General features: G+C 31.4%; 2 protein-coding genes across 2 annotated transcripts in view; one reads left to right on the top strand and one right to left on the bottom strand.

Moving 5' to 3' along the window:
• The window catches only part of LOC134687283 (prefoldin subunit 3-like), a 16,513-nt gene extending 2,258 nt beyond the window's left edge, over positions 1–14,255 (top strand). Inside the window, exons 3-6 of the mRNA XM_063547437.1 lie at positions 38–104; positions 2,910–3,008; positions 12,243–12,381; positions 13,670–14,255. Coding sequence (XP_063403507.1) covers positions 38–104; positions 2,910–3,008; positions 12,243–12,381; positions 13,670–13,734 — 370 coding nt within the window. The 3' untranslated portion in view covers positions 13,735–14,255. The remainder of the gene's footprint in view (positions 1–37; positions 105–2,909; positions 3,009–12,242; positions 12,382–13,669) is intronic.
• On the bottom strand, positions 8,722–10,680 carry LOC134686391 (uncharacterized). Its single transcript, XM_063546061.1, has one exon. It carries the CDS (start codon positions 10,611–10,613, stop codon positions 8,928–8,930), a length of 1,686 nt encoding a protein of 561 aa, XP_063402131.1. The 5' UTR covers positions 10,614–10,680; the 3' UTR covers positions 8,722–8,927.

Genomic DNA, 14,255 nt, shown 5'->3' with positions numbered 1-14,255 from the left:
GAATGTAAAAATTGATATAAGAAGTTTTGTTTTTCAGATTGAAACAACAGATCCCAGACATAAAAACTTCATTAGACATAGTTAAACATTTACAGTCAAGGAAGGCAAGTCTAGCATAACTATATATACAAAGTTTCATGCATCCATGAAATGTTTTTATTTTAGAACTGCAAAAAAGAGAACAAACATTAACAAAAGCAAGGAAATATTAAATATGCTAGAGAAAATATAAACAAGGAAGAATTAGTTTTTGTTGAGCTCAACATAGGGATAGTGATCTGGCGGTGGCAGTGTTAGCTAACCTCTTATATATATATATATAGAAAGTTTCATGCATCCATGAAATGTTTTTATTTTAGAACTGCAAAAAAGCATGATTTCTAGTCAATACCTTTAGTTAAGTGAATGAATCTCTATGAAATTTTACTTGAAGGTTCAATAGGGAACTAAGACTGTGATTGATTTTTTGGGTTATTGTACCAACAGTTTAAGAATTAGGGCCAAAAAGAAGCATTTTTGTAGTTTCTGGACTATAACTTGTGTTTAGGTGTATGGATCTCTCTGACATTGTACCACAATATTCCATATCTCAAAGGGAAGGGTGAGATTAAGTTTTGGGGTAATTGTCTCAAATATTGAGGAATTTGAGGCAAAAAAGGGCCAAAAACAAGTATTTTTCTAGCTTCTAAACTATATTTTGTGTGTAAAGTGGATGGATCTATCTTAAATTGTACTAGGAGGTTACATACTATGTAATAAGGCTGGAATTAAGTATGGGGGTAATTGCTCCAAGGGAGGGGGATAATTTCTCCAATATTTTGAAGGGTTCTTATTGTTTTCTTTTCAAATTCTTTTTTGATTCAATGAAGAAATTTTTAAAAAGGGCCAAGAAGAAATCTTCAATTGCGCAGTATTGGGCAATAGATTTTTCAGATCTTTGACTTTATTTATTTAGTGTCAAAACACTATAATATGTCAAAAATTTGATCAAAACTCAAATTCAGACTGTATCAAGCTTGAATATTGTGTCCAAATTTCCCCAACAGTTCAAGGTTCAACCTCTGTGGGCGTACCAGGCTGTGCTCAGCAAAGCATTTATTATTTTTATAAAACCGCAAAAATTGAAAAATTTTTCGTCGTATATTGGTATCACATTGGTGTCATCGTCGTCCGAATACTTTTGGTTTTCGCACTCTTACTTTAGTAAAAGTAAATAGAAATCTATGAAATTTAAACACAAGGTTTATGACCACAAAAGGAAGGTTGGTATTGATTTTGGGTGTTTTGGTCCCAACAGTTAAGGAATAAGGGGCCAAAAAGGGGCAAAATAAGCATTTTCTTGGTTTTCGCAGTATAACTTTAGTTTAGGTAAATAGAAATCTATGAAATTTTGACACATGGTTTATGACCACAAAAGGAAGGTATGGAATGATTTTTGGAGTTTTGGTTTTAACAGTTTAGGAATTAAAGGGCCAAAATAGGGCCAAAATAAGCATTATTCTTTGTTTTCGCACAATAAATTTAGTATAAGTACATTGTAAATAGAAATCAATGAAACTTAAACACAAGATTTATGACCACAAAAGGAAGGTTGGGATTGATTTTGGGAGTTGAGGTCCCAACAGTTTAGGAATGAGTGGCCAAAAAGGGGCCCAAATAAGCATTTTTTTGGTTTTTGCACCATAACTTTATTATAAGTAAATAGAAATCTATGAAATTTGAACACAAGGTTTATGACCATTAAAGGAAGGTTAGGAATGATTTTGGGAGTTTTGATCCCAACAGTTTAGGGAAAAGGGGCCCAAAGGGTCCAAAATTAAACTTTGTTGGATTTCATCAAAAAATGAATTATTGGGGTTCTTTGATATGCCAAATCTAACTGTGTATGTAGATTGTAAATTTTTGGTCCTGTTTTCAAACTGGTCTATATAAGGTCCAAAAGGTCCAAAATTAAACTTATTTTGATTTTAACAAAAATTGAATCCTTGCGGTTCTTTGATATGCTGAATCTAAAAATGTACTTAGATTTTTGATTATGGGCCCAGTTTTCAAGTTGGTCCAAATCAGGATTCAAAATTATTATATTAAGTATTGTGCAATAACAAGAAATTTTCAATTGCACAGTATTGTTCAATAGCAAGAAATCTTCAATTGCACAGCATTGTGCAATAGCAAGTATTTTCAATTGCACAGAATTGCGCAATAACAAGAAATATCTAATTGCACAATATTGTGCAACAGCAAGAAATTTTCAATTGGAGTTATCTTTCTTTGTCCAGAATAGTAGTTGAATCAACTTAAATCATTGTTTTATACAATACACAATGAATTTTCACTTTTACTACCACCTGATAAACTAAAACAATCTTTACCCTTCAGTGATAATAAACACTTTTTTTACATTTTAATATTTTATGATGTATTTAATTAAATGAGTAGTTATTGTTGCAAACTCCATTAGAAATTTGAATTGAGATCAGTTTTGAAATAAGGGAAAGGGGGATGTGATAAAAAATGGGGAGGTTTCAATTTATCTCATTTCAGATTTCTTAAATAAAAAGAAAATTTCTTCAAACATTTTTTGAGAGGATTAATATTCAACAGCACAGTGAATTGCTCAAAGGCAAAAAAAAAATAAGTTCATTAGACCACATTCATTCTGTGTCAGAAACCTATTCTGTGTCAACTATTTAATCACAATTCAAATTTAGAGCTGAATCCAGCTTGAATGTTGTGTCCATACTTGCCCCAACCGTTCAGGGTTCAACCTCTGCGGTTGTATAAAGCTGCACCCTGCAGAGCATCTGGTTTTAATGTTATTTTTCTAGAATACTACAGGAATTTCCAGAGATCTATGTTTTCTATTTTATAATGATATAATCTATTACCCTCATTATCTTATTTTGTAGGAATCCACCGATCCCATGGAAACCCAGTTTTTGTTATCAGATCAAGTTTATGCAAAAGCTAAAATTCCTCCAACAAATAAAGTCTGCTTATGGCTAGGGGTAAGTTCATATAGCTTTTGTTAAAACTCCACCTACAAATAGATTAGTCTTAGTAAAATAGTTGTAATAGCAAAAGTTGAAATTCCTCTAACAAAAAAGTCTGTTTATGGTTAGTTGTGAGTTTTTATAGCAAAAGTTGAAATTCCTCTTACAAAAAAGTCATGTTTATGGTTAGTTGTGATTTTTTTAGCAAAAGTTAAAATTCCTCTTACAAAAAAGGCTGTTTATGGTTAGTTGTGAGTTTTTATATCAAAAGTTGAAATTCCTCAGTCAAAAAAGTCTGCTTATGGTTAGCGGTAAGTTTTAATAGCCAAAATATAAAATTCCTCCAACAAAATTGGTTTATGGTTAGTTGCATTTTTTTTTATAGCAAAAGTTAAAATTCCTCCATTGAATAGTCAGGAATTTGTTAGTTGTAAGTTTCTATAGCTTCAGCTATAGGCTGCTTTATATGAATAGGTGTAAGTTTTCATATTGAGATAAATCTTATAATGACAGAAAGTTCTCTATTTTGAAACTAGAATTACTGCTGATTATCTTGAGAATAATTCCTGAAAAAAAATTATTTTGTTAATACAAAAATTCAAGGAATTATCCATTCCTATTGAATGCAGTTGATGAAATAATGAAATTTGAAGTAACCAGTATGGACTACAACAGTTACATCTCTTCGTTTGATATATATTTTTATGGGTTATTTTACATCAAGTAGTTTGATTTATATTTTTATGGGTTATTTCCCTTTTGTTGTGAATTTGAAACATATTGTTAACAATATCCCAACCAAAGTATTTAAGACTAGCTGCTTGCATGCATGTATGTCAGTCCATTTCCATTTTTCCCTCAACCAAATATTATGAAACTTATACACAATGCTTATTACCATAAAACACAGATCAAGTTCAAAATCAGATACTATAAGAAACTGAATTATAATGAAACAAAAAAGCTAGGTATGTGAATCCAAGGAATAGAAATTTCCAAGAAACCAAATTTTTAAGTAAATGTTAAAATTTCGACCTCATTATTCTTTAAAAGTACTAAAAGCATTTGAAGTTATATTTATTATTGCATATTGGATATATTAAATTGACAAGGTTATAAATGGCTTGTAGGCAAATTTTTGTTAAAAAAATCATTGTGGGATTAGCACTGTATGGTATGCCCTAAAATCTACAATTATCTTGTAAGTTGGAGGATGCCTAAAAACATTTTAAGTAAAAAAATATTGTTTTTGAAAAATATATTATTGACAAATAAATCTACAATGTTCTCTAAAAATTTCCACTTGATAATTTTGTTATGTAGTTTGATCTATTGTTGCTCTCTGTATTGCGATGTGTTCACTATGAACAATTTAATATTATAATTTCGTCCTGGTGTACTCTAGCGTTTAGATATGTTCACTATATAGGTTTAGCTTAATCATTTTTCATCCAGTGTTTTCTGGCCTGTTGCAAGGCAAAATTTCTGTCTATCCAATATACCCTCTTTTTCCGGTGGCAGTCCAAATTTCTCCGACCATCATCCCAGATGACCTCTATTGTATAATCTACCTATTGTATTTATTGTGAACTTGTTCTCGTCCTGAATATGCATGAAATATTTGCCACTGGACGTTAAGTAACCAACAATCAATCAATCAATCCAGTGTTTTCTACTTTACAGATATATTCACTAAGTATGTTTAGCTTATTCATATTTATCAATTCTTCTAACGTTCTCTAGTTTTTCAGATATGTCCACAATGTATAGTTTCACTTTGTCATGCAATCCTTTTTTTGTTGTTGATCCAATATAGAGAAGTCCTTTTGCATTAAAAGACACAGAAAATTGGACTGAGGATACCTATGTCTGTTGTATCATAGTGGGTTATATATTGTCCTGAACTATTCAGAATGTGGAATATATTGATATTTCTGTTTAGTACGATAACATTGTCTAATGGTGTAACAGCTAGATCTGTAATCATGGTAATTTTGAATGGTTTGTCAGTGCTGTTGATCTTCGGATGACCTTTATAGACTTGAATGGAATCTTTTCCTGGATTTATTATCACAACACGGCCATCAAGATCATCAAAGAGCCAGTCCAAAATGAATATCCTGTCATTTCTTGTACATTTTAGCCTCCAAGGAAAATTGAGGATGGATTTATTGTTTTTGTCATGTTCATATATAGTTTTGTGTTCTCCTGTCCCATTCATGGTTATGATGCAGCTTCTTCTGGTTTAAATGACTGGTCTGAAACAGCTCCTACTATGACTTTTCTACTTTTAGTTACATGTACACTTACAGCATATAATGGGGCAACACTGAACTTTGTGTTTTTGATTTGACCAGTTTTGTTATTTACTAGTTGAAGGGTTGATTCGCAACAAGAAAAAAGAATATCTTCTGATTGAGTCATTGTCATGTTAAAAAATAACTTTTCTATCCTGTGTGCATCCTTCATAAATACTTTTTCAGGTCTTACTTTTGTTAAAATACCAGGCTTTTCACTGGAACTGATCCATATTGAATCATCTGAGCAAACTGATATATTGTTAATCTTTGGTAATGCACTTACAAATTGTTCAGAAATAGCCATTTTCATGGATATTTTGTGTTGCAGAAAGCCAAATACCTCTTCAGTTATTTCCCCATGACAGAATATTGGGATCAGGTTTATGTTCAGCTCAGGTAGTTCCATTTCTTCAGAAGTTGACTGTGGAAGTTCATCACTGCATTTAAACACTTTAGCCGCATTCTTAGCATTAATAACTTCTTCTAACATGGAAATTTGGTCTTCAACTTTCTTTTTCAATTGGTCTGTTTTTGTTTGTTCCCTTTCAATGGATCTCTGTTGAAGACTCATTTTTTGCTCTAGATTATTTTTCATTCTTTCAGTGAATTGATCAACTTCATTTTTGAGAGTTATATTTTGAGCTTGAATATTCTCTTTTACCTCTTTGTACTGTTCTCTCTCAGATCTTTGTATTTCTTCTATGTTCTTATTATGTTTGTTCAGTTTTTGTAAGTTTGATTGAACTTTGACTTGTGCTTGTTTCAGTCTATCGACTTCTGTTTCATAGCCTTTACTTATCTCTAATAATCCATGTCCATTGTGTGTCTTAGCGATGCAGAGAGGACAAACTAACTGGTCACATGACACACAAAACAAACAACAGTTTTGTCCAGTGTGATCTTTGCATTTAATATTAGTGAAATCCAATTCTTCTGCATACAGTCCAATGTCCTTGATATTCACAACTCTGTGGTCCTTTGCATTTTTAAACTTTGCATGAACTTTATCGCGACACTTGATGCACATAAGTAAATCACATTCTATGCATTTTGAACTGATTTGTGTCTCTGTTTCACACAAAATGGAAGATATTGGAACCTGTTCTTTTTTAACTGATTTAGAAAACGCCATCTTAATGTCCTAAATAGTAAATATGTCTGCCCTATTTTCTTCTCCTTTCTAATCTAAACTACAAAACATGTATAGACTGAATTTAAATGTCTCTAACGAGATTAAAACATTTTTTGTAAGTCAGATATATACTCAAATTTATCTTGTCGAAAATGGTTTATGACAATAAATATGATTCATATATTTTCAGTAAATAAAGGCTTGATTTGAACAACAAAATGAGACTTCAAATCAAACAAAATAGTTGAACATATTTTATATAATTGAACAGCTATGTTGTTGACATGGACATTCTTTTAAAAGATATGCTTGTTTAGTTGTTTGAAATTTTATAATGTCAATCATCAGTTTTTGGTTTTTAACAATAAACTTTTGAGGGCAGTGAATGATTTTTTTGGGAGGCTTGACCAGTTATGTATGAAAAAAAATAATTTCTCTTTAAGTGTTCCATCAGCATTGTTCAATAACATATGTAGCTGTTGTTATCACCAGATATTAAAGAGTACTGGTGAAATCATAGCTTGCATCATTTTAAAAAGTAAAATCCAAAAAATACTGAACTCAGTGAACTGTGTGGAAAATTTCAAAACGGAAAGTCCCTTATCATATATGGCAAAATCAAAAGCTCAAACACACCGAACAAATGAATAACCATCATATTCCTGACTTGGTACAGGCTTGTTCTTGTGTAGAAAATGGTGGATTTAACCTGGTTTAATAGCTAGCTAAACCTTTCACTTGTATGACAGTCACTTCAAATTCCATTTTAACGTTTAGTTTAGTGTGAGCAATTGCAATTTAACTTTTTTTTTTTTAAACAACTAAGATGTCAGGATGAAGAACAGCAATATTTTCCTGGTATTTTATGATATATTTATTTTCTTGCGTACACCAGCCACATTATTCATCTTTGCTCATTCTTTTTCCCCATCCGATATTTAAAAAAATTTTTGACCTAAGACAATAGACCACTCGTCAATTATGCACGCCTTTATGACGTCATTTACCAGATAGAGGGGGTCGCCTGTATTCCTGCACTATTTACGTTCATCAATCGTCTTAGTGATCGTCTTTGTGCAGGATAAACTAGATATAATGGTTGCTCTGTAGGTACTTACTGACAATTCCCTAATGACAGCAGTGTTGATTGTCAATTTTGAGAATTCAATTTGCCGAATAATTCATACAATATAGAATTATAGTTTTTCAACCACTCGCTCAACATTGGAAGGGAAGTGATGACGGTTATAAAGGCGCATATAATTGACGAGTTTTTTCTGGTGAGGGATGAACTCGAAAGTGGTCTATTATTATGTATTGAGTATCTCAGTAATGCAGGTGGCTCTATACACCAAAATGAGTGGTAATATAAGTTGGTGTGAAAAAATGAATAAGTGAAGAGACGGGAGAAATACATTAAATTAACTATAAAATGACAGACAGAGAATGCTCACTTTTAATTCAATCTATTAAATCTAAATCTAATTTAGCTTTATGATTTAATCCAGTTTTCTCTAATTGTCAGATATGTTCTTTATGTACAATTTAGCTTTATGATGCCATCCCGTGTTCTCTGGTTTTCGGATATGTTCACGATGTACATTTTAGCTTTATGGTTTCATCCAATGTTTTTCTTTAGGTTTAAGATATGTTCACTTCTATGTACAATTTAGCTTTATAATTTCATCCAGTGTTTTGAAGTTTACAGATATATTCACTATGTACAATTTAGCTTTATGATTTTTCAAGTGATATCTGGTTTTCTGATATGATCACTATGCACAATTTAGCCATATGATTTCATCAAGTGTTTTCTCTAGTTTTCAGATAATTATGTTTACTATGTAAAATTTAGCTTTATAATTTAATCCTGTCTTCTGAAGTTTTCTGACTAGTAAGTAGTTTTCAGATATGTTTACTGTAACTATGTACAATTTAGCTTTATGATTTCATCCAGTGTTCTGAAGTTTTCTAATATGTTTACTATGTACATTTAAGCTTCGTGATTTCATCCAGTGTTCTGAAGTTTTCTAATATGTTTACTATGTACTTTGTAGCTTCATGATTTCCTCCAGTTTTTGAAGTTTTCTAATATGTTTACTATGTACATTTAAGCTTCTTGATTTCATCCAGTGTTCTGTAGTTTTCTAATATGTTTACTATGTACATTGTAGCTTCATGATTTCATCCAGTGTTCTGAAGTTTTCTAACATGTTTACTATGTACATTTAAGCATGTTAAGCTTCATGATTTCATCCAGTGTTCTGAAGTTTTCTAATATGTTTACTATGTACATTTAAGCTTCATGATTTGATTCAGTCTTCTGAAGTTTTCTGATATGTTTACTATGTACATTTAAGCTTCATGATTTCATCCAGTGTTCTGAAGTTTTCTAATATGTTTACTATGTACATTTAAGCTTCATGATTTCATTCAGTCTTCTGAAGTTTTCTGATATGTTCACTGTGTACTTTTTAGCTTCATGATTTCATCCAGTGTTCTCTAGTTTTCTGATATGTTCACTATGTATAGTTTAGCTTTATCATTTGATCCTTTTGTTGTTGTTGATCCTATATAGAGAAGTCCTGTTGCACCAAAACTTAGGGAATACGGATTGACAATACCTATGTCTGTTGTATCATAGTGGGTTATATATTGTCCTGAACTATTCAGAATGTGGAATATATCCATATTCAAGTTTGTTACAATGATATTGTCTAATGGTGTAACGGCCAAATTGGTGGGTTTAAATGGTTTACCAGGGCTGTTGATTTCTGAATGTCCTTTATAGACTTGAATGACTTCTCCTTCATTGAACACCACAACTTGTCCATTAAAGTCATTGGAAAGTTTGTCTAAAATGAATATCCTGCCATTACTTGTACTTGTTATCCTCCAAGGAAAATTAATGATGGGTGTATTGTTTTTGTCATGTTCATATATAGCTTCATGTTCTCCTGTGGTATCCATGGTTATGATGCAGCTTCTTACTGGTGTAGGTGACCAGTCTGAAACAGCACCTACTATGACTTTGTTACTTTTAGTAACATGAACACCTACAGTTAGTAATGCCAATGGAGCAACACTGTATACTGTACTAGTGATTTTACCAGTTTTGTCATTTATTAGTTCCAGTTTGGAATAACCAGTAGATACAAGAAAGTCTGCAGATTGAGTTATTGCCACGTCGAATACTTGTCTTTCTATCCTGTGTACATCTTTTAGATTTCCTTGTTCAGGTTTCACTTTATATAACTTGCCAGGTTTACTACTGCAACTGATCCATATGGATTCATCAGAGCATACTGATACAGTGTCAATCCTTGATACTCCAGTAACAAATTGTTCAGAAACAGTCATTTTTATTGGTTTGTTGTTTTGTAGAGAGCCAAATAAATCTTGAGTTATTTCTTCTGGACAAAATGTTGGAATATGGTTAATGTTCAGCCCTAGTAGTTCCATTTCTTTAGAGATAGACAGTTCAAGGTCATTGCTGCAGTTGAAGACTTCAGCAGTATCTTTAGCATTGATAATATCTTGTAATTTAAACATTTGATCATTAACTTTCTTTTTCAACTGATTTGTTGTTATTTGTTCTTTTTCAATGGATTTCTGGTGAAGACTAATTTTTTGGTCCACTTCTGTTTCTATTCTCTCAGTGAATTCATCATCTGCTATGTTCAGAGCATTTATTTCAGCTTGAATTTTCTCCTTAGTTTCTTTGTACTTTTCCTTTACAGACTTTTGTATCTCTTCTATTTTTGCATGATATTTGTTCAATATTTGCAAGTTTGATTGAACTTTGACTTGTGCTTGTTTCACCCAATTTAGTTTAGTTTCATAGCTTTCACTTATTTGTATTAAGCAATGCCCATTGTGTGTCTTTGAGATGCAAAGAGGACAAACTAAATAATTACACGACTCACAAAACAAACAACAGTTTTGTCCAGTGTGATCTTGGCATTTAATACTAGTGAAATCCATTTCTTCAGCATACAGTCCAATGTCCTTGATATCCACAACTCTGTGGTCCTTTGCATTTTTAAACTTTGGATGAACTTTATCGCGACAATTGATGCACATAAGTAAACCACAGTCTATGCATTTTGAGCTGATTTTTGTCTCAGTTTCACATAAACCACAGCTAAATGGAACCTGTCCTTTCTGAATTGATTGACAAAAAGCCATTTTGAAGTCTATGATATAAAATATGTCTGCCCTTCTACTTCCCTCTGCTAGTTTTTTGTTTTTGTTAATTTTTTACTATGAGCTAAATTTAAATATCTCTAAGGAGAAAACACTTTTCCATGTAATCATGCCGACAATCAAATTGATTTTGTTGGTTGGAAAATGTTTAAACTAATGACAAACAATAAGATTTAAAAATCTTTTTAGTAAAGAATGATATGCAAAAAACACCTGTGGGTTTAAAAAAAGAAGATAGAGCATTTATCTTTAAATTTAAGTTATTAAGGTGAATATTAAATGAAGAATATCTGTCTAAAGGAAACATAAAAAAATCTATGTTTAACTAATGAAAACTGCTATCTTTTTCATGACACTAGATACACATTAGTAAATCACAGTCTAGGCATTTTGAACTGATTCTTGTCTCTCTTTGTCTTTTCCAAATTGATTCAGAACAAGTCATTTCAATGTCCTTAAATTCAATATGTTTTGTTTATTCTACTTCACTTTTCTAATCTAGCCTTCTTTACTTATGACAGAATTTAAATGTCTATAAGGAGAAAAAACATAATGTCTACATAATTTTGTAGTTGGATACCATAATTGGTCTGTTAAAAAAAAAACAATTCCTGACATATATCTTTTTAGAAAAATAAAGGCCTGCTTTATGTATCTATATTATCTACTTATAAATTAGTAAACAAAATTAGACATGTTTTAAATATTTAACTGGCTAAGTTTTTAAGAATCACAAAATTAATATGACACATGTTAGAATATTTAGATTTTTGAGAATAACAACTTAATATGACTTATGTCTTGTATGTTGGTTGGAATATTTAAACTTTTGAGAATTATAAAATCGAAATGACATAATGTTGGTTGACATATTTAACGTTTTGAGAGTCACAAAAGTTGATATTACATGATATTAGTTGCAATATTTTAGCAATATGGGGTGATGCATTTGAATGATATAAACATGGTGGAATGATAGGTATAGCATACATGAACAAAAGATCCTTATAATAGAATAATTCTTTTATGATTTGCATAATTAGGAATACGTTGATATGATTGGTCGAGAGGACTGCCCATAGTTGATCTTGACGTTGTTTATTTTTCGATAGATGACGTTGACCAAACTTCTTTTCAATGTAAACAAGATGACAGGGACGGTAAATACCGGTAAATACCAGGGGCGGTATTTCTGCCCAACCTTGGTTTTTACTGCAGCTTAATCGTTAAATTAAATAATAAATACTAACACATTCGTTTGTATGATAATAAGAGTTTTTGTTGGTTATTTTTTATCCGATAGCAAATTTCATGGAGTACATATTTTTGTGTGCTTACCAACAAGTATACTGATGCGACCAGGCCTATGGTCTGACACAGATATACAGTTTACGTGTGATAGAGGTTATGAGTGTGGAAAAATATATTCCTTATCTCCAATTTAAAGAATTATAGGATTAAAAGCTTTTTTCTTACTTTTATTTGTTTTAAACTCGATCTTTTTACACTTTGTTCAATGCATTATCATTGTATTGATCGAGTTTATACACTTTTAAAAAGGCATTTAATCTTATATTTAAAATCATGAATTATTTCTTATTTTTTTTGCAGGCAAATGTAATGTTAGAATACACATTAGATGATGCAAATGAGTTACTAGATACAAACTTGGATGCAGCAAATAAAAGTTTAGCACAAGTGGAGGAAGATTTGTGTCTGATCCGAGATCAAACCACTACATTAGAAGTCAGTATCCTTTAAAAATTATAGATAACAAATTCTGAGGAGGAATAACTGTAAATTCAAAAAATTATTGTTGAACAAAAGACAAAATGCAAGATTAGTAATTATAATTTTTTGAAATGCTGCACATACAAGCAGTGGCGGATCCATAAATATTCATAAAGGGGGTCCCACTGACTGCCTAAGAGAGGCCCGCTCAATTTATACTTCAGTGATTGCTTATATAATCCCTCAAAAGGGTGGAAAAAGGGGGGGAGAGGGCTTTGCACCCTGGGCAACCCCTCTAAATCTCCCTCTGACAAATATTGCTGTTAAAATAACGTAAATTCAGGTTTTGCAAAAAATTTTGTTTCCGCAATAATGAAAATTCAGCAAACAGTTCAGAAGTTATCCATATAGTAACTAAAGTTGGAAACACGGTCACTGTGTATCATCACCACCAGATATAGGTACACTTGGCCTGGTTCATTGTCTAAGTAAAATAACATTACTTTACAAATACCAGCGTATAGCTAACTCAGGGTACCTATATGTTGGTATATGTATGTAGTAATGATGTATTTTCTAAAAAGACTTGTCTGTCAACCCAGAAGTTGTAGACTCGATATGCTGCATAGGCGATTTACTCCTATCTTAATTGACTTTGGGTTGTCAGATTTCCTGCTGAAGGTTGGAGGTTCTCTCTAAGGCTCTTGGGCTTTCTTCACCAATAAAACTGACAGCAAGAAATAGTCAATAGTGCTAAAAGTGGCCTTAAACTGTTAACAATCAATCAATCAATTCAGTTTGAATAAATGATTAATTATTAGAAAACAATTTTATTCTTAAAATTTTATTGTAAATGTTCTTCAAAAGGGCTTATATTTTTAAATTTTCAATATTTTTTCTTTTTTGTGGCCTCGATGGCAAAGTGGTCTTATAGTAGTTTTTATACATACATATTTGAATAAAATTTTATCAAGAGAAAAAAAGTAGTTACTATTGTAATCACTAGCAAGTCAACACTGAGGTTATGAGTTCGAACCACACTCTACTCCAATCTTTATTGACTAGGATTGTCAGTTTTCATATCCAAGGTCTGCGGTTTTCTCTGGGCATTCTGGCTTCCTCCATCAATAAAAACTGGCTGCCACGATATAGCCCTAAAGTGGCTTTAAAACACCAAAAAAACAAGTCAAATTAAAACACCATGTCTAGGTTCTTGACACAAACAAGTTTTGGGTCGTAATTTATCACATTTTATTTTATTTATTAAGAAGAGTTTTATAATGTATGATTTCCTTAACCAATCACAGACATGGCTAGGGTATATAATTGGGATGTAAAGCGAAGACAAGCGCTACAGGTTACCAAATCATAGCACCAATCCATCAAATCCGGTCTGCAATAGTGCTTTTTACACTGTGTTCAATGCATTATCATTTGGAACATCAGCTCATACAAGCAGTAATTCATTGGAGATCAACCGTTCAGAGAAAGTGGAGATCATTTTAAAAACTTTTGTATTTATTCGGTTACAATTCCTTTTAATTCTGAATTCTTTTTCAAATTCAAAAATGTTTATAATATCAACTTTGGTAATAAAAAAGTTTTCGACAAAGATCTAAAAAAAAAACCACATTTTATTAAAAAGAAATTATAAAATCATTGCTACAGTTTCTGTTAAAGATATTTTAATTGTAAATTATGACTTTAAAAACAGGTTCAATGTTTGTTTATGTTTATATATTTACTGCCTACTTATTATATAACCTGTGATTTTGCTTAGAACACTGACTTAACCAGTCTATATATGTGAACAAAATTTGTGGTGTACTATTACATATATTTATAATTAACAATTTTTTTTTGTAAATACACAAATAAAAGTACTGAAAATGA

This window comes from Mytilus trossulus, chromosome 10, assembly GCF_036588685.1.
Source record: "Mytilus trossulus isolate FHL-02 chromosome 10, PNRI_Mtr1.1.1.hap1, whole genome shotgun sequence".
Lineage (NCBI taxonomy): Eukaryota > Metazoa > Mollusca > Bivalvia > Mytilida > Mytilidae > Mytilus > Mytilus trossulus.
The sequence above is the reverse complement of the archived record's forward strand: the minus strand, read 5'-3'. Positions and strand labels throughout refer to the sequence as shown.